The sequence below is a fragment of the Leptinotarsa decemlineata genome, unplaced genomic scaffold (assembly GCF_025532065.1).
Source record: "Leptinotarsa decemlineata unplaced genomic scaffold, Ldec_3_MD MMD2_tig00003736_RagTag_RagTag, whole genome shotgun sequence".
NCBI lineage: Eukaryota > Metazoa > Arthropoda > Insecta > Coleoptera > Chrysomelidae > Leptinotarsa > Leptinotarsa decemlineata.
In genome coordinates, this window is record NW_027412593.1 from 2,210,780 (window position 1) to 2,233,862 (window position 23,083).

General features: G+C 36.2%; 1 protein-coding gene across 1 annotated transcript; it reads left to right on the plus strand.

Moving 5' to 3' along the window:
- Positions 1 to 208: 208 nt before the first annotated feature.
- On the plus strand, positions 209 to 22,863 carry LOC111510353 (uncharacterized). The gene is made up of 3 exons (XM_074178265.1): positions 209 to 367; positions 15,950 to 16,187; positions 22,052 to 22,863. The coding sequence occupies exons 2-3, from the start codon at positions 16,081 to 16,083 to the stop codon at positions 22,224 to 22,226; spliced, it is 282 nt and encodes a 93-aa protein (XP_074034366.1). The 5' UTR covers positions 209 to 367; positions 15,950 to 16,080; the 3' UTR covers positions 22,227 to 22,863.
- The last annotated feature ends 220 nt before the right edge of the window (positions 22,864 to 23,083 follow it).

Sequence of the window (23,083 nt, forward strand, 5' to 3'; positions counted from 1 at the left end):
TTCACGAATGTGAGTTTTATGAGATCATTTACTTTCTGTCCTATATATTCCTGGTGACCATTTTCATGACGTTCAAACAATAATAAATATTGAATTTCAAGTGAGTGTTCATGGAAGACGCACATGTTCCACAACAAATCCTGTAACGGAAAAAGAGAGTACACCAGCTCATGGACTATATAAACTTCCTTTCAGCTTTGACACCAGTTGAATTTGTTACGGCTCGATGAAAACAACAACGCATGCGTCTCGTTGAATATTATGCTCGTGAAAGCGCAACCTTTGCTGAATATAGTCGCAGTTTTAGTGTGTGGCTATTGCGGGCATTCATTAAGTCAATCTGCGTTAATTAACAATAGTTTTCAAGGTAAGAGCGATTTTATATTCAAAGGATTTTGTCGGCTAACAAATGTTTGCAATTTTTTGTAACTCCGAAACAGTTTATAACCGAATAATAATGCAATATACTTCTTGCAATTAGGCACCTTTTCATTGGAAAGTGAGCAATGGAAAGTGACCAGAACCGCTTCCTTCATTCATTTCATTATAGCTTCTGTTTTCATCCATTTTTGAAGTGTGTGGAGCGGATATACCCAAATTTATCATTGACAATCGAACAGTAGTATTATTTTTGTAAGTCTCAGTGATGAATTCAAATGCTGGTATTCCAAGAGAATACGTTTTTGATGTAAATAATCTAAACTTACATGGCATTGGAGAAAATGTTCGTTTAGTTTACCGATCACCTTCACATTGAGTAGGGTCAAACTATTCACAATGTTTACAATGTTCTATTTGCGATTTTCACATTATAATTCACAAAACGGCAACACGTTTTACAGTAATCCTAAATACAGGCTCCTGAACAATCTATTTTATAGTGAAATACGTGTACAGTATTGTAAACTGTTTTGTGAAAATTTCACAAAGCATTATTATAAAATGAAACACGTGTAGAGACTTTATATATTCTCATATTAGAGTGTTGTTTAATGTGTTTTCTTAGATTTCTGTTACTGCTTTGAAAGATTCTGCTACGCATTATTGAACTCACAGTTAGTCCCTCGTTGACAACAAGGATATTGCGGTTGCTGTATTTCTTGATATTGACGGAACATTTGACAATGCACTACGTAAATCTAGGCTAGGAAGAGTATAGAATCCACCATAATTGGCTGGATCTATGCCATGCTAGTAAACAGAACTGCAACTAAGACTCTTCAAGTCGAGGCCACTCGGTTCAGGGTCACCAGGGGCTGCCCTCAAGGTGGGGTACTATCTTCCCTTCTGTGGTCGCTCCTGATGGATAGTTTGATTGATGTCCTCGACAGAAGAAAAGTTGATCTGCAAGCTTATGCACATGACCTTGTCATCCTGGCAAGGTCCACGTCGGTCTTGTAATATCCTCCAAAGCGCGTTGGACGTTGTTCACAGTTGGTGCTGAGGGAGCAGATGTCTGTCAACCCCAGCAAAACTGTGTTAATCCCCTTCACCTTCCCCCAATGGTGAGGTCATTCCATTTGAAACGAAGGTGGAATATCTTGGCATTGTCCTTGATAAAAAACTCACCTGGAACGCTCACTTGGAAAAAGTTTTACACAAAGCCAGACTGTCTCTATGGACATGTCGAAGGATTTGTGGTAAAACTTGGGGTTTAGGTCCCAAACAAATCCATTGGATTCATGTGATGATTGTCAGAACAATGATCACTTATGGTATAATTGCCTGGTGGTCGAAGGCTTTACAGAAAACGGCCCAGGCGAAGCTCTCTGGCTTACAGAGACAGGCTTGCCTGGGTATCCGTGGTGCCATCAGTACCATAGCGTCAGCGGCCATGGAGATCCTTCTAGATCTACCTCCTCTCTACATTTTTTCTGGTGAGAGAGGCTAGATGGACTGCATTCGGACTCTTGCACATTGCCAATGGCAAAAATCAATTTAATGCAGAGTGCAACAACTGTTGGTTGACACTGGAAGTCACAGCATTCTGGAAATGACCTCTGACTTTATGCCTCCAACTGACAAGTACGAACTGCCTCATAAAGTACTATTCTCGAGTAGAGAGGACTGGATCCTCCAGGAGAAGGAAATATTAAAAGCAGACAGTTGTTGCACATCACGTGCAACCTTGATAGCCTGGAACATCGAAGAAATGTTGAAGATTTGTGTCTCTTCTATAGATACTTTCACAGGAAGTGTTCAAGTAACTTGGCACATTTGATTCCACCAAGAGCGGTACATATCAGAAATACGTGACAGACTGAGGCTGCTCGTCGTTTTGAGGTTCAACTCAGTACACCTCGAACTTCACTGTATGACTAGTCTTTCATTTGAATAACTGCGTTCATGTGGAATAAACTTCCTGAGAACGTTTTTCCAATTGGATTTAATCTCCAGCGATTCAAATCCAATGTGAATCACTACTTTCGCACAGGCACCGCTCTGAAAACGCCTTAAGAATTTTCCTGTAGTGCTTGTGTTTTGTCCTCAAAACAGAAAAACGGCATTGCCTTCATCCAAAGGATCGAAACCTCTTTATCAAAAAAAGTATTGACACCCCATATAACCTCGTAATGAACATTTCAGATTGGGAAATATCAACAATAATTTCCTTTGAAGTAGCTCTTCTATTCACGATTTCAAGCCTCTTCTTCCGGTTATGAATAAATCAATTTGATGATGAGGAACCTGGTAGATAAGCCAAAGGTAAGAATGAGAAAATACCACGGTTTGAATAAAAATGAGCCAGAAAATATTGCACTGCATATTTCAGCTGAATGTTCCTAGTGCACGGAAGTTGAGTGGGTGTACTTCAAAAATTGATCGTTTTGTCCAATATTTTGTGGGTTGAAAAGCAATTTTACCTATTTACGCAGTATTTCGAATCATGATTTGAACGGAAGCTCAATTATTTTAATTTTTATAGCCGTAAAGAATGTTGGAAATGATTTTTAATGCGAAAAGTACATTGTTCCAAAAATATTCTATTGCTCGTTGAATCATTCCAATTACCAGGTCCGGGTAATCATTTTTTAGATCATACGCCAAAATTTGGAAGTATGCCCTTCGTAGATTGGTCTGAGGAGAGCAAAACATTGTCTTCAAATATCTTCTAATGAAGATGCAGAAAATGCTAATAACTGTCACACAGTGAACAGCAGAATAGGGCTGTTAAACTACCAAATACTTCAATTGAATTGATAAATCTAATGATTCTCTTTCTGCTATCTATAACAAATAAGTACCTGCAGGGTTGTCTTTTGTGAAAGACAACCAAACCTCGACAATCATTGTCGCTTCCTTCTCTACAGCTTTCATCACAAGCAGAGTGGTGATCTCGAAGTTTGGATTAGTAACAGGCCGCTGTAGAGACACCACTTTCATTTTGGATGAACTAGGTTTGGGTTTTCAATCGATGATCACTTCACCGAATATCTTACAGAAGAGACACTAATCTGACGACACTTTAACGTTGATGGGTTAAGTTCTGTGGAACGAGTAGCAGATATGCCCAAATTTTTTCTGTGATAGAGTCCCACCTTTTTTAGATGAGGGAGTTTTGCCCTCTAGATAGTTCTAGAACAGTCCAGAACATTTGAGAGTAGGACTACTCACTGGTAGACGTGTAAAAAGCAAGATCCGTCAACGTTATATAATTTGAAGTTTTTCCTTTTATTCCAACGACCACTTCAATCAACATTCAGAGTGGAGCTGTGGGTATCTCAGCAAGAACTTAACAATCAATAATTCAATTAAAAATAACACAAACTTTGACAATTGATAACGGCCATTTCGTTGAAGCTGAAGTTGTCATTTATTCAGTCTCTTTTACCAAATCACCATGGACGGATGTAGCACTCAACAATACATGGCTTTGCCCATTTCACGGTCGCCATAATAAAAATAATGATAATAATAATTTAATTTAATAATGAAAAGAGAGAGAATGCATACAGCAATTACAATTTTTTTGCATAAATGATACCTACTCGATAAGTGAGCATACACCGGTTTCGTGATAAAAGTACATTACTCAACTACCTGATAAATATACAAGAACACCACAAAAAAGGCAATACGCTTGAAAAATATATATGGTAATAACAGAGTACGTCAAAAAAGCAAACACATTATTAAGAACATTTCAAAAGTACAAAAGTGTTCGTAAAATAATTTTTTGCTGCGAACTGGTTTATTTCGGGCAAAAAAACTCAAGAGACATTTTTTTATTAGAATGTAACAGTCTATCGGAAATAATTTTTTTAATGGTGAACAAATAATAAGACAAAAAGTTACATCGGAAATAAATTTTAGGGGTTACGTTTTCCACCCCTTACAACCATGGGGTAAACCAAATAAATTACTGGCTGAGTGTCTTTTTGGTAGTACAAAACGTCAGGTTAATTTCAATATTGTAACTTTTTTAGTGCTTGTGAAAAAAATTGTTATACAAATTTTATGTACCCCCTTTAAGGGGCTGTATCTTAACAAGGGATGCTCCAATGAAGTTTCTTTATATGAAAGATTCTATCTTTCTTTCAATGAGAAATCACCTCCTCAAATGTTTTACACTTATTTAGTTACACCCTGTATACAACGACATGTGTTCGTTGAATACTCTCTGGAGCAGTTGGCAACTGAATGATTGGGTAGGTAGGTAGGAGCACTATAGGTCGATGGTTACACACTTTTTATGGCCTGAATTGTATAGACTAGACATCAACATGTGGTTTCAACAGGACGGCGATACGTGCCACACATCTCACGTGGAGGTGATGTCAACTGGCCATCGAGATCATGCGATTTGAACCCATTAAACTTTTTCTTGTGTGGTTTTCTCAAGTTGCAGGTGTATGCGAATGAGCCACAAATCACAGCGTTCTCCAAAGCCAACATAACCCATGGCATCGGTCAAACTCAGCCTTATTTATGCGCCAGAGGCATGGAAAATTGGAAGTTTAGGAAGTTTAGATGATTTCTCACACACACTTCATTTTATTTCAATTTGAAACTAGGAAACGCTTGATGTGATATATATATATAAATATCGGTTTGTGACATCACTTTTTCGATAACTCTATATAATATATAATAAATATATGGTCTGTAATGCAATTATCTTCCATGATTTTCAAGGTAGCCAACGTATTTTAATGAGAATAATTTGGAATATCTAACGTCTCTAGACTCGCGTATCGCTAAGCAAATTAGCATCATCAGGAGATGACTGAAACTACTTAAAGTCATGTTATTGTTTTCAAATGTACTAGACGACAGATCACCTTGCAAATAAGGGTCATTGAATTGATTCCTAGTATTTTGTTATTGTTTCTATTATCATCTACTACCTGATTGAAACCTAATCTTCACCTGCAATTACGTAAGAGTGCGAACCATGGACTGTTTGTAATGATACCTTTATCACCGTTCATAGCACTCGTTCCACATTATTTGATTGAATAATGTGACATGAGATGCCAAAAAAGTCAAAATCCAGGAAACTACATAGTGTTGTGAGGTTGTTCGTGTCAGAAATTATTTTAAAGTTGAACAAAGCACGATGGACGTTGTTGCCTGAGGAAGCAGATGTCTGTCAACCCCAGCAAAACTGTGACAATCCCCTCCACCAGGAGGAGAGAATTGGACGATATAACGTCACTTTCCTCAATGGTGAGGTCATTCCACTTGGAACGGAGGTGAAATTTTTTAGCATTGTCCTTGATAAAAAACTTACCTGGAACGCTCGCGTGGAAAAAGTTTTATACAAAGCCAGACTGCCCCTATGGACATGTCGAAGGATTCATGGTAAAATTTGAGGTTTAGGTCCCAAAAAATATATTTCAGTTATGTGATGATTTTCAGACCAATGATCACTTACGGTGCAATTGCCTGGTGGCCGAAGGCTTTACAGAAAACGGCCCAGGCGAAGCTCTCTGGCTTACACAGACAGGCTTGTCTGGCCATTAGTGATGCTATCAGTACCACACCGTCAGCGGTCATGGAGATACTTCTAGATCTATCTCCTCTCCACATTTTTCTGGAGAGAGAGGCTAGATGGACTACAAATAAACTTGTGCACATTGCTAATTGCACAAATAAGTTCAATGCAGAGTACAACAGACTGTTGGTTGGCACTGGAAGTCACAGCATTCTTGAAATAATCTCTGATTTTATGCCACCAACTGTCAACTACAATCTGTCAACTAGAACCTATCATTGGCATCGCTCAAGGCTATGCCAAACAAAGATTGAACACCTGGATGGCAAGAAGATTCATGGACTTCTGGCAGAATCTTTCAGGATAAGCTCACTCCAAAGCGTTCATTCACCTTTCGAAGCTTGATACTAAACAGTTGTTGGACTACAGTAGAAATGAACTACGATGTCTCACAGGTCTTCTTACAGGTCACTGTCATTTGAATCATCATATGCAGATACTTGGACTGTTGGAAGACAGTTTGTGCCGCCTCTGTTTGGAAAATGATGAACCAGCAGAGCACATACTTTGTGCCTGCCCCGCTGGGGACCGAATCAGGTTTTTAGAGTTCGGAAGAGCCGTCTGACCTGAAAGACTACTCACCATACAAACTAATCGACTTCGTTAAGAAGCTGGGTTTATTTGGTCGAGTGTGAATAGGTGTGAGCCACAATGAACCCTTGCGGATCGCGATGGAGGGTCGAAAAGACCCACTCACTTTGGACCTAACTTAACCTAACGTAAACAAATAAAATATGTTAATGAATACGAAGAAGTGTCATTGATGTAAAACTGTTGACGTGAGACATGATACACAAAATTTACGTGAATTCACAATGAAACGTCTATTAAAACATCCAAAATTATTCAACAGTACATGTGCTAAGTAACCTTGAAAACTTAAACTGAATTATGGCATATGAAGTATGTCATAGAAATCAAGAATATAATATCTGTCAAAAGACAACCCATGAAACAATATCTGTTGAAAAGTGGCGAAAATGTGTAATATCCGCCATGAAAGTATACTACCAAATGAGGAAAAACTGCTACCGACTGCTAGAGAAGAAAAAGGAAATGACATTTATTTTATAAAAATTATTATCTGTCAAGGATTTTTTAACTTCAGGCACAGATTTTCTTCGATATCGAGTAGTAAAAAAATACATTTCACTGTCAGTCTTTCTATTGAGGTAATAATTCAACTGTGAAATGAAGTCAATTTCCATAAACAATCTCTAAACCTCATTTTGTTCAAGTGGGATGATTTTGGTTGAATTATTGTCAGATTTATAACCTTCTTTGAAATCAGTCACCAACAAAATGATGATGACCAAATTAGCTTTATTTCATCATGTTCACATTCACTGACATCTCGTATACAACAATCACGTTTGGAATTGGCGTCTGTCAAATAAGTTCATGTTTTCTGTTCCATGCTGAGTGTATATTTTGTAAGATGAAAGCAGTAGAGAAAGGCAGAAAGCGATATCTCCTTTGACGGTCGATGTCGAAACTTGTATTTTTACATATATTGATACTTACTTAACGCCCGATACTTAATGAAAATTCATGTTAGAATTTGCACAGTTTACTGTGATTTTCACTAGGAAAGACTCAGCTTCCTCAAGCATGGTAAAACACGCATCAAGGTTTTGTAAACTTTTTTAAAAGTGTAGTAGAAATTTTTCACAGACGGCCGTGAGAACTCTCATTCATATTGAATGGAAAAGATTCGAGTATGATGTTGATTCCGTAGATGTTATTTTTGCATGTGAACTTATAATAATAATGATAAATGGTTTAGTTTATTTTTCGCTAATCTACCAGTCAACCAATGATAGCTGTATGTCTTGTCACTTCGTGTGTTCTGAATTTGAAATGTATTGATTTGACTGAGCTGTTTGTTGTTTTACAAGTTGTTTTTCGATTTTTTCTTTGAATTATCGAAAAGCTCTTAAATTTTTCTTCTTAATTTGCTTTCCTGCCAGTCTTCGTCTTAGGCCATGATAGGCTGGCCTTATGGGTAATTCGATCCAGTTGAAAACATACTTAGTAGGTTTCCTACGATAATATGTGTCCCTTATCGAAATCAATTCTCATTTATTCTGGAACACAAGCCGATTATTGCTCAATTCGTATTCATATCTTTCACGTTAGCAATAATGTAATTTACTTCCAACACTATTTTGCACGATCAAATATAATAAATTTAGAGCACGTTTTCGAAATATAATGTTATACAATTATTATTCACTGATAACTTGAAACACAAATATTATATTAACTGAGAAAACAATGTTCGATTTGAAAACCTTTAGATATAATGTTATATGGACAAAATATGTGAAAAATGAACTATCGTTTGGGTTATGAAAAATTAAGAGTTGGTTTATGGAAATAAGTCTCTAAAACGTTCATTACAAACATAAAAGTTTTATCTTCTCTAGCTGTGGTCTGTGACTCTGAACCATCATTAATTCCCCGGCTCATCATAAATTAATGGATTCAGACTCCCGAAGAAGTTTCAATAACAACTATAAATAATGTCTACATTACAATTTACAATTTTACAAAATATTTAGCGAAATGTGAAATAAAAATATTCATAAATCCTTATGTCTAGTGACTACATTACTAAAAGATTAAACAAATCTGGTGCTTACAAGGAAAAAGATGTAACAAATCTGGTACTGACAAAGAAAATGGTAAGATAAAGAAAAGCTTCGGAAACGCTATAGCTTTTTCAATTGATTTTTAAAGACCTGAAGTGATACCTACATTAAACAGATCTAAGTTATTATGATATTGATTTCCCAGCTTCAAAATACGAGGAACCGGACTGTTCAAAGCATAATTGGTATGGAAAAAATGTATATGATTTTTCTCGTATCTTTTTGATTGAAATTAAAAGTTATCAGTTGAAGTAGTTCTGGGCAGTTTATCTCACTATTTATTAATTCGAAGAGGAAACTCAAGTTCATAGAAATTCTCCTATCTTCCAATGATTTTATATTCAACTTGGTTAAGAGTTGACAGTACTCATATTCATTTTGTTGAATACCAAAGTGAAAAGCACAATTCCTTAAGAATTTCTTTTGAACATTCTCAATCAAATCGATATTTACATTATAGTATGGGTCCCATATAACCAAACAATATTCAAGAATGGATCTTACGGAAGCACAATATAAAAAAAAATTAAATTGGTAGAAGCTTTTCACAGAAGGTCGACGCTCACCTTGGACGCCCCAGAACATCAACAACCTTCATGAGTATCGCATGAGTATCGTTCAGGAATTGTTGAATGACGTCAATGGCGATCCAAAGCTTGAAGGTCATAACTGAGGACGAACCATGATATATCATGACATCGAAACCAATCGTCACAATGGAGGAGCCCAGGAGAGCCAGGACGTAGCGTAGTGCATCTGGAGTTCTTGCCACATGGTCGTATGGTCAATAAGAAGTTATTCCCCTTGAAGTTATTCTCCGCTTGCGAAAAGCAATACGAAGCAAAATGCCTGGTATTGAGGAGAAACAATTCATGGCTTTTGCATCAGTATAATGCACCTGCTCACTCGTCATTGCTTGTTCGTCATTTTATGGCCGAAAACAACATCGTTATCATGCCTTAGCCACCGTATTCACCAGATTTGGTCCCTTGCGACTTTTTCCTGCTCCCAAGATTGAAGAGACCTACGAAAGGATGGCGTTTTGCGACAAATTGAGGAGAGAAGACAACTCAAGGACATACCAAAAATTGCATATTAGGACTGCTTCGAGGATCGAAAAAAAAAAACGCTGGCGTAGGTGTATTATATCTGGGGGACTTCTTTGAAGAATATGAATTGATGGATATATGAATATTTTTTGAGTAAATTGAAAATTCACTTTATTTTTTGAACAGAGTAATATACGAGGTCCGGCTGGTTACGAAAAAGGTTTTATTATAAAAATTATTCTACATTCGAATGCTCTCCTTCGATATACTCCCCTCTCCTCACCACATACCCTTCCATACGTTTTTTCCATTGATCGAAGCAGTGCTGGAAGTCTTCTTTGGTGAGGGCCTTCAGAAGCTCTGCCGTTTTTTGCTATACCGCTTCCATCGACTCATTTCGGGTCCCTTTCAAAACAGAGTTCATCTTCGAAAACGAAAAAAGTCACACGGTGCCAAATCTGGTGAGTACGGCGCGTGTTCGAGCACTAAAGTGCGTTTATCGGCCAAATACCGCTTCGCAGATATCGCATTATGGGCAGGTGCTTTGTCCTGGTGCAAAATCCACGAGTTGTTCTTCCACAACTCGGGCCGTTTCTTTCGAATTCGTTCTCGCAATGTTGCCAAAACTGACAAGTCTAGTTGACAGTCTGACCCTCTGGAACCCATTCAGTCATCACGATACCGTTAATGTCGAAAAAAACGATCAACATTGCCTTGAATTTTGATTTGGAAATCCTTGCTCTCTCCGCCATCACTGAAGCGTTTACACCCTTGAAAAACACGTGCACGTGATAGAGAATTATACCCATAGGCCTCTTGCAAGAATTTATAGCACTCAGTCGGAGTTGTTTCAATTACACGAGAAATTTGAGATTGATACGTTGCTCCTGTTTTTCGTCACACATGGGTTTCGGCACGAAAAAAAACACGTTCGTTTCAAACCGCTACTGCACAAATACTATAATAGTGACGAAAACGTGTTTTGGTACGTGAATAGAGAAGATTTCCAGATACTCAACGCACTACTTGTTTTTCCCCACCCCTCTAAGGCGCCCTCTAGGCGCGCAGTATCGTTATTTAATAGCCGGACCTCGTATATGTGACAGAATTGTATGTAGGGAAATGCTTGATAAATCGTTGCAAATCGTTGTTGCGGTTTTGTGAACGGTCTGATGGAAAGTGATTTCGTAAATAATGTATCTAAAATATCAAACTGATGTCAAAAATGTTATTGCGAATTTAGGAGTCAAGTTAGAAATTCTGATGTATCACCTTGAAATGTGTCTCAAGAGAGTTTCAATTCTCATCAAGTATTACGCAATATTCAACCTACTTTTTATTGCCGAAATTGACAAGCCCCTTTTTTAATGATGTATCATTTTTCTCGATAACCTAATTGTGTTATCGAACTTATCAATCTTAATCCTATTCTAGTCAATGGAAGTAAAAAAAAATGCCTCGATGATTATAGAAGTGAAGCTACCTACACGATTTTTCCCGAGAGAAAGAGACCGTTCTTACCGGTTAAATTGGGATATTTATTAGGCCAGGCGTACTATGTTGAAAAATACTGATTTTTCAGAAAAATTCCTTACAGGGTAAACTCAACGGGAATGGTTGGGAAGGTAGTCAGTAATGTTGGGGCAAAAATTCAACAGCTGAATGTTTGCAGGGGCGGAGGGGTGGATGTGAAAATGGGTGAAAAACGGTTTTTCGTGGTTTGCAGACAAAATAATTGTTTTAGAGAAAAAAGTTCAATGAGAAAGTTGTAGATAATAAAAAAATCTATAACTTTTGTATTTATACTTTTTTCACATAACCTCAAAATTTTCGAGTAAAATGCAAAAAACCACTTATTTCGTTTTTTATTTTTCATTTGACGAAAAAAAGGCGTATCATTATGAAAATTCAAGCAATTGTACTATTTTTCATTACAAATAAGTAGCAATTTTTTTTTGCGATAAGTTAATTAATTTCTGAGAAATTCGTGTTTTTCGAAAAAAAAACATTTTTTCAAGTTAGTCTAAAAGGTTTTTTTTTGGCCTAGACAACTTTCACCCCGCTCATTTTTTTCGTAATTACATCAGCTTTCAGATGAAAAGATAAAAATATACTACTTTAAGCAAAAAAAATCGTTTAAAATGCAAAAAACTGAAAAATTGTGCTTGTTAATGTATGTAGAATCACTAATGTACACGATTAAACTATCGTTGGTATTAATTCGCTCTTCTTTACCTACAAATGTTAATTTGAATTTTGTAGTTCATGTTCAGAGATCAAAGCATCATAGAGGGGATATTTATTGTTTGAATTACAAATTTTGGAGCAACAGCTGTGCTTCGAACGGAATACCGTTAAAATCAGTACGTGAGCGTCTTTTCAGTCAGAGCGTTTCATAGAGTGTTTCATCGTAAAATAACAAGTGTTAATTTGGTAATTTGTTTTGTGAAAAAAGAACTTATTTAAGTGAAAGTTTACTATGATATATTATATAAAATTTATATTTTTTTATTTAATAGAATTGAACATATAATTATATTATATATTATATATATAATAATTATGTATTATATCATATATTATATATATATATATATATATATATATATATATATATATATATATATATATATATATATATATATATATATATAAAACTGAAAAATTGTGCTTGTTAATGTATGTACACTCCCTAATGTACACGATTGAACTGTCGTTGGTATTAATTCGCTCTTCTTTACCGACAAATGTTAATTTGTATATATATATATATATATATATATATATATATATATATATATATATATATATATATATATATATATATATATATATATAAAATAAGTGAAACAATATTTGGGTATGCAGCAGGCCAAAACTTAATGTACGCTTATAACACAGATTCCAAGCTTTCGATAATCTTTATTATCATCACTGACGCGCTCGAGAATTTCTGACGATCAATTTTTTTACTAATCTGATCCTTCATCCTTCACGGGCGGCCTAATATATGGGGCTCATATTTGGTGAAGGTACTTAACCGAGTACAAGGTATCGCCCTGTATATTAATTTGCCGCGCTTCAGTAAATTCCGAAATCCCCGCTTGGGCTCCCCTATTATCAGCAACTTCTCTAAAAATGATTCGACGATTCTCCATTACAATTTTTTTCACTTTCTCATCATTTTCATCGATTGTTGATGTACTGGTTGATGTGCTGAGACATCCATTTTTCTCACAAAATTGATGCAAATTCTTCGATCCATTTTTTTCGATGGTAGAAAAGCGGCGAACACGCAAAACACTTCTATATAACTTTTATGTCTCTTACCAACAAACAAAACAAAACAGCTGAAACTGTGAGCATATGTTCGAGACGAGTGTACCAACATAATAAAAAAATCTCAATCCGAATTTTTTTGAAAAATATATTATTCAACCTGACATCAGTTATTATCATCACCCGAAGACGATTGTAGATACTAACAATCGAAACGTCTTGAACTAACGTGGCTTGGAATCTCTTGAATTTTTTATTTTTATTTTCATTTTTATTTCTTTATATTTTTGTTCAATCGTTCTATTTTTACTTGTATTTTATTTCACTATTCTTTCATTTCAGGTTATTTTCGCTTAATATAATTGTTATTTTCAGCTATGCATTTTTTAATTCCCCTTTTTTTAGTTGTTTCAGAAATTTCAAATCATTTTATATATTAAACAATGGAAGTCCGAACTAGTGAAATTTATCATGAAACATTGTCAATCACCTTTAAACAAACGTTGAATACCCGGTACGGACCCAGAACCATCAATTATTACTCCAACCTCTTTTCAATATATGTACATATATGCGAGAATTTAAATCGTGAAACCTTTTTGATTTTGGTGTGATTTCCTTAACTGAACGATCACACCGAAATCAATGTAGGTCACTGTTTAACAAATAAAAAGTACTTTGATATCAAAGTAATTTCGTATGTATAGATATCAATATATAAGTCATTGTTTCTGACGAAATCTTATCAGACATGCTGTAGTGTATATGCACTTAATATGAACTTTCATTCTGATATCAATATGAACTTTGATTGTCTACAAAGACAATGAAACCGTTCTATTATGAACATTCAATAACTACCATTCCCAAAAAGGTATTTTATAAACTCGTACCAATAATTTCTTTCAAACGGGGAAACTTTGTTCAGATAAACTTCAACTTATTAATGAAAATTGAAGCTAATAATTAATCTAGTGATGCCAGTTGAATCCAGTTCTGAATGAAAAATAACCAGATATCATAAGCAAACCAATGATTATTTATTTTAGCAAATCTCTCAGTGAACATGAACGGAGTTCTTTCCCAACACCAAATCGTTATTTTTACACCTCGACACGTGTTTTAATTACCAAGTGATCATCTTCAAGAAGAAGATTAAACCCAGTTTAATCTTTCTTTTGAAGATGATCACTTGGTGATTGAAACACGTGTCGAGGTGTCAAAAATAAAGGTTTGGTGGGGGAATTGAACTCAGTAATATTCATTACTACACTAAAGGTTCCAGTAGCGATCTCTCCTGTCTACCGGAGAAAATGCTGGAACCCTAAAACTTTGATGTCATGTGGTTCAAAACAATATCAGAGAAGATCGATCATTGAATATCAACGACAAACAACTAATATTTGAGGGAACTTGTATCCAAATTCACAACCACCGGTAGTGTACATAACAAAAAGCCCTCAGGTCATCCGTCCATTCCGGAAGAACAGCAAGTGCAAATAATTGGTGATATGTAAGTCCTGTAAGAGTGAATCCTGAACAGTCTACTTATTCCGTCACGAATATTTGTGAGGTGTCTCCTACTGTGTGGAGACTTTGGATAGAAATAGGTATCATCCATACAAAATTGAAATGGTACACCAATTAACTGAAAATGACACTGAATTCTGCGAAATCATTGCAAGGCATCTTACCTATCCCCTCAATATTTGTTTTAATGACGAATTTACTTTTTTCCAAACGGCAATGTTCACAGGCAAAATTGCCGTTATCGAAGTGACACTAACCCTTCCCTTTTCCGAGAAACACATACCCAGTATTCAGAAAAAAATTAACGTTTGGGCAGGAATATTGGGACACTATATTGTAGGACCTCTATTTATTGATCAAAATTTAACAGGAGAACTGTATTGGAATATGCTGAAAACTTCTGTTGCCCCTCTCACCACTGAAATCGTCGAAGCGAATCCTAATGAATTCGATATAGATATTGTATTCCAACTGTGGTAAATTCGAATATTACCTGTCACTGGTGAGCATTGTACAAAAAGCTGAATGTTATTTTATTTTAGTGTTTTTTCTTATGTTGGAGTTTTTCAGAATTCGAGGTTGATCCTTCGTCATTCAATAAAATGTAACTGAAGTGTCTGCGTCTTATTTAACATATTAAAGATTATTATTACACAAAAACACTACACCAATAAGACGGAGCACCACTATATTACTCCATACAAGTAAGAAACTATTTGGATACTACTTTTCCCAGTCGTTGGATTGGCCGTCGAGGTCCTACAAAATGGTCAGCCCGCTCGCCAGATTTGACACCTTTGGACTTTTTTTATAGCGCTATTTGAAGCAGAAGGTGTACGAAACTGAACCTGCTTCAATATTGGATATACGGCAGAGAATAATGAATATTTGTAGAGATATTGACGTTACTGTGTTCGGCGTGAAATATCGGATAGGCTGTTCATATGTCAAGAACTTCAAGGCAACCATTTCGAGCATCTTCTGAACTGACCTCAAGCTTACTACCTCATATTATGTAGTTAAATGCCCATGTATTCAGGCAATTATTGAAAGTTCCGCCATTTTGTAGTATTTGAAGATTTTGACATTATATTCTAGGGTTGTGAAGCATTTGTCAGGAGCTTCAAACAGTCGCCATCTTGAACGTTTCATCTGTCAATTTCACTTCAAAATAAAGTATTCTTGCCTTAATTTCATTATCCCTGATTTCAATTTTTTGAGTTGACCAGTTCAAACAATAAAAGGGGGACATTAAGGAAATGCACTGTATAACCAATAATGCTCTATTATATTGTCCATTTCCGTCATTACTTTTGACTACGACTTTTTCTATGATGAGCGCTTTTAAACTTACTGAATATATTTTCCTGGTACTGACTCATATATATTTTATCATATGCAAAATTCACATCTGAAGTGTTCTGTTTTTTTGTTTACAGGAGGAACGAGTACGAGATTTCAGTTCCAGTGTACCTACTTGCACTTGCGAATAAACTGATTAGGAATTATTATAAATTTGATTCGTGAAGGAGTTTCACCTTTAGTTTGAGAGAAGCAAAACAAACGAGTGATGAGATCGGTTGAGAAGTTTTGTTTGAGGGAGCCTGAATGGATTCTAGACAGAATAGGATCAGGACCGCTGTTTTGGAGAAGAGATTCCAGCGAAACAAACTCAAGGTGAACAATATAAAACTTTTGATTATTCGAATTTACTTTTATGTTAGAACTTCTCGAAAAATAGTAGTTCTCAAGATTCTCGTAGCAGAACTTATTCCCAAAACCAATATTTCACAACTAAAAATTCCAACCAACCAAATTCTTCAAAAAAATTGCCTGGTGTTCAATGTTAATAACGTTTTAATTTCACACTCGCGACGAAAGACTCAAAAATAAATGAGGAAAAATAATCGAAGATGGCTCATGTTTGTTTAATACATACAATGTGTAAAAGCCAATTGGAATAAATTCATTATTTTGGTTACGGTACATGTTTAACAGAATGTCGAAACACGTCAAATTTAAATTATAATTTGATATACTTCAAAGGAAAAATGCTAACCCAACTGCAAACCCCGTCGAATGACAGGTACAACCCCCAATTTTTCAAATGGGAATTATAGACTTGTGATATATCGTTTGATAGGTCTCTTCATTCTCTATTCAGAACTGTTATCGCTTTCAAGTTTATTGCAATAATTGAGATAAAATAAATGAAAATCTTGTGGTTACCGAAATTCGATAAAATACACTCAAAACTTACTGCAATATACTCAAAACTTAGTTCATATTGAGGTATTGATAATAAGAAAGTGAGCAAAAACCATAGCAATATTTTTTTTATGGTTTCCTTCAAAAAACTGTAAATACTTTCCGTGGAAACGTTAGTTTAAAACTCTTTGTCAACTTGTTTTGTATGTAACAACATTAGTCGTCAGTATTTTAATTTAAGTTCAAATTTCGTTAACTTCAAGTCTGACAAATGGTTAGATTAACAAAATGCATAAAATAACAGTTTTACAAATGATTGATAATGGAGATAAAACCCGAACAAAACAGGAAGAAGCTCGCTTATTTCATGAGAAACTTCCCAATTTACCGCCCATATCTCAAAGAACAATAGGCAAAATAGAGAAGCAGTTTCACGAGCTTGGTCATGGGGGGCGAATAAAAGAATCAGCTGCCAATGCAATGATTGATGAACTTAAATTAGATGTGATGCTTGAGTTTGAGAAAAACCAACATACATCGAGAAGACATGCATCCACTACATTCAATGTTAGCCATACATCGATAGTAAACATATTAAAAGAAAATAAAATGCATCCCTATATAATGATACCTACGCAGGAGCTCATGGAAGACAATTTTGATAGAAGAACTTATTTCTGTGAGCAAATGATCGACATGTTGGATAACAATATCATCCAATTAGTAGACGTTATGTTTTCTGATAAGTGTATTTTGGCTCTTAACGGTCATGCTAATCGGCAAAATTGCCGCTACTGGGTAACTGGATGAGAGAAGAACACACGCAATACACTCAAAAGGTGAATGTTTGGGCAGAGATTGTAGGAAACCATATCATTTGCCCCTTTTTCATCGAGGACAACTTGAATGGCGATAATTATTTGGCACTACTTCAAAATGATGACATTCCAAGTTCAGCAAATTTATATCCTGATCTAGAAAACCCTCAAGTTCCAGAGAATATGATATGGTTTCAGTAGGATGGAGCACCACCACATTACCAAGTTGATGTTTGGCAATACCTCGATACAACATTTCCCAATCGGTGGATAGGGTGGCGAGGATCGATTGAATGGCAAGCGCGATCACCTGATCTTTCATCATTAGATTTTTTTATGGGGATATGTGAAAAGAAATGTGTGCCAAACCAAACCTCAGATTTCAATGATCTAAAAGAACGAATAAAGCTTGCGAATACGTCAGTCACGCCTGATATGTTGAATAATGTTAGAAAACACTTTCACTTGAGATTAGAATGTTGCCAAGACGTTCGCGGTGAACATTTTGAACATCTTCGTTAAAATCTATAGTTTTTTTTCATATTCTCATTTCATTACGTTTTGCATTACATTTTAGTTTTTGAGAGTATTTAGTTTTTGAGATGTAATTTCGGTAACCGCATGATTTTAATTTATTTTATCTTGATTGTTGCAATGAACTTGAAAGCGATAACATTTTTGAATAGAGAATGAAGAGACCTTTCAAACGGGCGTTTTTACGTTGAAAAATGTCAAATTATATTATAATTTACATTTTACGTGTTTCGGTTTTTTTTTTATAAAATGAATTTATCCGAAATGATGAATTTATTCCATTTGGCGTTTACATACTGTATAGAAGTTGAGTTGTTTATTTGCAGCATACCCCAATATTCGACGCGACGTCTCAAGTGTTAGTCGACCGTAGAATAATAATTTTTCCGGTCTCTAGGGAGCCTAATTCGTTTGAGGTTTTATCACCACTTGAAAGCAATTGAAGATATTATCGTTTTTCTGAATTGTTGAACTCTGTCTCATAATAAGATACTCGTATTAGCAATATTCAATTTTTTTTGTCAATTTTGTGATCAGTTTCACTGTTTCTTCAGGTCAGTTCCAGTGAAATGCTTTCGATCCTTAGAACATTTGTCTTTTTGTAATGAAATATGATTCTATAATGGAAGATGCATTAAAATATATTTCTTACCAAGATCGTTTGCTGTTATAAGCCCTTCTTGTTTAGATTATGAGATAGTATTATATCATTTTCAACATTATTCATAATAATAATTATACAATTTTCACACTATAAAAAAAAGACTTCAAGAAATTTTCAAACGAGAATCTCCGAATACAAAAAAGTTGTGTATTCCAAAAACACTTTATTGTGAGATTTTCACTAGATTGTTTTACAAAAACGCAACACGTGTTTCGCCATACAATGGCTTCATCTGGCGTGTCTTTCACGCCAGATGAAGCCATTGTATGGCGAAACACGTGTTGCGTTTTTGTAAAACAATCTAGTGAAAATCTCACAATAAAGTGTTTTTGGAATACGTTAAGCCGCGTTTACACCGGAGTTAACAACACGAGTTTTTAACAAAAAGTTATTAACTTAACTGAATCGCCAAAAAATTTCTCTTAACAAAAGTTAACAACTCGTGTTGTTAACAGAAAATTCCATGTTGTCAACAAGATTTATGTTAACCATCAAGAGTCGGTAAAGATCAAAGGAAATGTGTTTTGTTTTTAACAAATGTTAACAACAAAAGTTAAAAGCCTCTTTTAGCGCGTTAACTTTTGTTACCAACAGGTTCCTCTCTTCCCCCACTACCCCCTCGCCCGGCATCCTGTTACACAGAGCGGGCCAGTAGCCCCTCACCCCCTCAGTACCAACTACAGCAGCGGACGAAACACGTGGAGACAGACTGAGTTTATTGTTGACGTGAAGTGTTTTGTTTATTTCTAAAATTATGGAAAGTGAATGGAATCAGGAGCAAGTTATCAATTTGATAGATCTATATCGCGAGCGCCCAGTGTTGTGGGACCCAGCCAATGCTGATTTTAAAGATAGAAACATAAAAAACTATGCTTGGACAGAAATTGGCCAAGCTCTACGCATGACGCAAAGTGACCGCAAGTCTTTCTTTCACTAGAATGGTTTTTCTGTAGTTGGTGTCCTTTTTCCCAATTCTGTGCCCCAGTTGTCCGATCAACCACTCAACATCACAGCTGGTCATGCGGAGGAAATTCTTTATGCTTCCGTCGCACCTTAGCTCACCTGAAAGAGGGTCACGATCGTCTTCTTCCAGATCGTTTAACATGTCACTCCCACTGTACACAGTCCTTGCTCTGAGTGACGGTTTCACCCAGTATCTCCTACGTCTCCTTTGAGCGGCGGTAGCCAATACAACGCACGCAGCTGCAGCGAGAAGCACGTCATCCTCTCGTACCATTGTCTCAACTAGAAATGCTGGCTGTGCATGAGCGTTGATTAATAAGATGGCGGACTTTTAACATTTGTTGTTAACAAAACTAGCAGCCAAAAGAAAATGTTAACAACAAATGTTAATGACTTTTGTTTTTAACATCAGTTGTTAACAAAAATGTTAACAACTAATGTTATTAACTCCGGTGTAAACGCGGCTTTAGTTATGGATTTTCATCAAGTATCGGCCGATTCCATCATATAAAAAAGTTGTGAATAAAAAAAATGTTTTCAATTTAGTACATTCGTATTGAAGCTTGTCTTGTAATACGTTTTTTTAATTATTTGCGACGCCACTGAAATTGAAATTCAAAATATAATTTCATGAAAAGCTTCTTGTTACTCAACAAACACACATAGTTTAATCAAAATGGGCGAAAATGATTGTGAGTTATTCATAAACGAACAATATTTTTAGTAAAACTGTGACACCTCGTTATTCGGAAACGAAACAAGTTAGAACACTCGTTCATATGAACTTTATTGGATCATTAAGCTTGTCGCCCACTTGTCCGGCTCAGCACAGCACGGCCCGGATAGGACTGGAACAATGAAAATGAATGGACAAGGCACAACCAAAAGCGTTCGCCGCCGGAAAGGATTCCAGCTCTCCGATCCTGTCCGGCAAATACGATACGTGCTGTGACGGACTGGCCAAGTGAGCGCGTCGCCGGCCAGCGCTTGCCAGCATCAACTTGTTCAAACGTGCCTGGGAAGTTTCTGTCTCTCTGTTTTGCTATTCACAGTTTTCAGCACAGTGTCAGACGGTACCTATGAAAATGGACGAGAAAAAATTGAGTTGCTTGTTGAGGCAGGCTCTGGAATATCCAGAAGTTCTGAAAATTTGCCTGAAGTCATTAAGAAATACTGGAAAAATTTCTCCTCGTCTTCTTTCAGGTCGTTAAAAACTTTCTTTTTTGTAACTATTTTCTTCTACATTCAATAATGCGGCCACTATAATGATGACTTCTTCATCAGAACTGCTAGTAATAGACATGTTTCTGTCACCGCTTGATGTCAACTGAAATTCCCTTGAAATCGAACAAACAGCATCTTCAGTATGCGATCGGGCGATGCCCGATGCCCCGTCGCCATCAGGCCACTATAATGACTTCTTCATCAGAACTGCTAGTGATAGACATGTTTATGTCAACTAAAATTCCCTTGAAATCGAACAAACAGCACTTTCAGTATGCTGGTTGTAGCTTTAAGCTACAGAATGGCGCTGTCCTCAGCCTGATGATGACGGGTTGTAGCATCGGCCACTTGTCCAGCTACAACCAGCAACTGAAGGTGCTGTTTGTTCGATTTCAAGGGAATTTCAGCTGACATAAACATATCTATCACTAGTAGTTCTGACGATGAAATCATTATAGGGGCCGCGTTATTAAATGTAGAAGAAAAATATTGTGGGTCCATCCCATTAATCAAAAAAGGGCAAATCTGGGAGAGTTTCATCATCTTCTCAACGATCTGAAAGAAGACGAGGAGAAATTTTTCCAGTATTGCCGAATGACTCCAGGCAAATTTTCACAACTTCTGGATATTCTAGAGTCTGACTTAACAAACAACTCAATTTTTCCTCGTACATTTTCATAGGTACCGTATGACACTGTGCTGTCAACTGATGGAATAGACACTATGCTGTCAACTGATGGAATAGCAAAACAGAGATACAGAAACTTCCCAGGCACGTTTGGACAAGTTGATGCTGGCAAGCGCTGGCCGGCGACGCGCTCACTTGGCCAGTCCATCACAGCACGTACCGTTATTTGCCGGACAGGAGAGCTGGAATCCTTTCCGGCGGCGGACGCTCTTGTCTGTGCCGTGCCGGGCTAGTGAGCGGTTGTCCATTCATTTTCATTGTTCCAATCCTATCCGTATTTTGATGGGATGGGCCGTGGTGTGTTGTGCCGGACAAGTGGGCGACAAGCTTCATTGTTTTATGTCTCAGGCCTCACCTGGACGTTGAATACCAATCACAGGATTTTATCATAAAACCCTATTTCAACTGATTAAAATATACTCATAATTATTATATTTTTCAGGGTGAGGTTTCGCTACGACGTCGACGTCAAGGAATTTCACAGGCCCTCACACGAACTTGAAGATAATAGCTGGCTTGAGCAGGGAGCGGAAATTTTAACAGCGAGCTTATGTGTCACTTTCTGCATCACAGTAACTGTTTTTCTACCGTGGTTCCTGCTCGTAGCCAAGAACTGAGGCCTATCTAAGTGACGCTCATTTGATTTCGAATATATTTCCATTTATTTGTGTAACTGATGACTCGTTCATTTTGTGGAAATTCATGATGACTTTAATGAAATGAATGAAAACGCTTTTGTTTGATTTCCACTAGTTATTTTATTTTTACGACCGGTTTCGGATTTTCACCTGGGTAAGAGGGTAATTTTTCATCCTGATGAAATTACCAGGGTAATAAATTACCTTGGTAATTACTCCGGTTTTTATACTTGATAACGGGATAAAATCCAAAACAGGTCGTGAAAATAAAATAACTAGTGGACATTAGACAAAAGTATTGTCATTCAATGCGTTAAAGTGATATTTCCATCAGAACACTTTTTCTTCAATCAGGAAAAACTGTATAGTGGATGTTTCTGATCGATCCATTTCCTTGTAGAATGAATGTTTTCAATTGTTAATACGTCATAATGATGTTTGTGATAACTATTTTTAGGCTTAAAGAGGTTTGTTTATCCGTTGTTGTTTATCCTCGAATGTTTCTCATATTACAAATAGTATTTATTTTTATAACAGAAACTCAATAAATTATTATTATCTAATTAAGTGTTACAAGTGTAAGTAGTAAATATATAATAACCAAGAAAGAAACCAAGCTGTTTTGATTCATTAAATAGGGCTTGAGAATTATGTTCAGAGCCATATTTATAATATTAGATACTTCTTCTTCAATTATCTCTATTACCTTCATATCAAATTTTCGAAAACTATTTTCAATTTTCCCCAAATCGACTCGATGGGATTGAAAACACAAAAATAGGGGGGAAGTCTCTGTATGGTGTGTCCATACTTTTCAGCATTACTCCCAAGGGCAT

Coding starts and splice junctions, on each gene's coding strand:
- LOC111510353 (XM_074178265.1), top strand. CDS start 16,081: ATGAGATCGGTTGAGAAGTTTTGTTTGAGGGAGCCTGAATGGATTCTA. Junction 16,188..22,051: donor TCCAGCGAAACAAACTCAAG/GTGAACAATATA, acceptor TATATTTTTCAG/GGTGAGGTTTCGCTACGACG.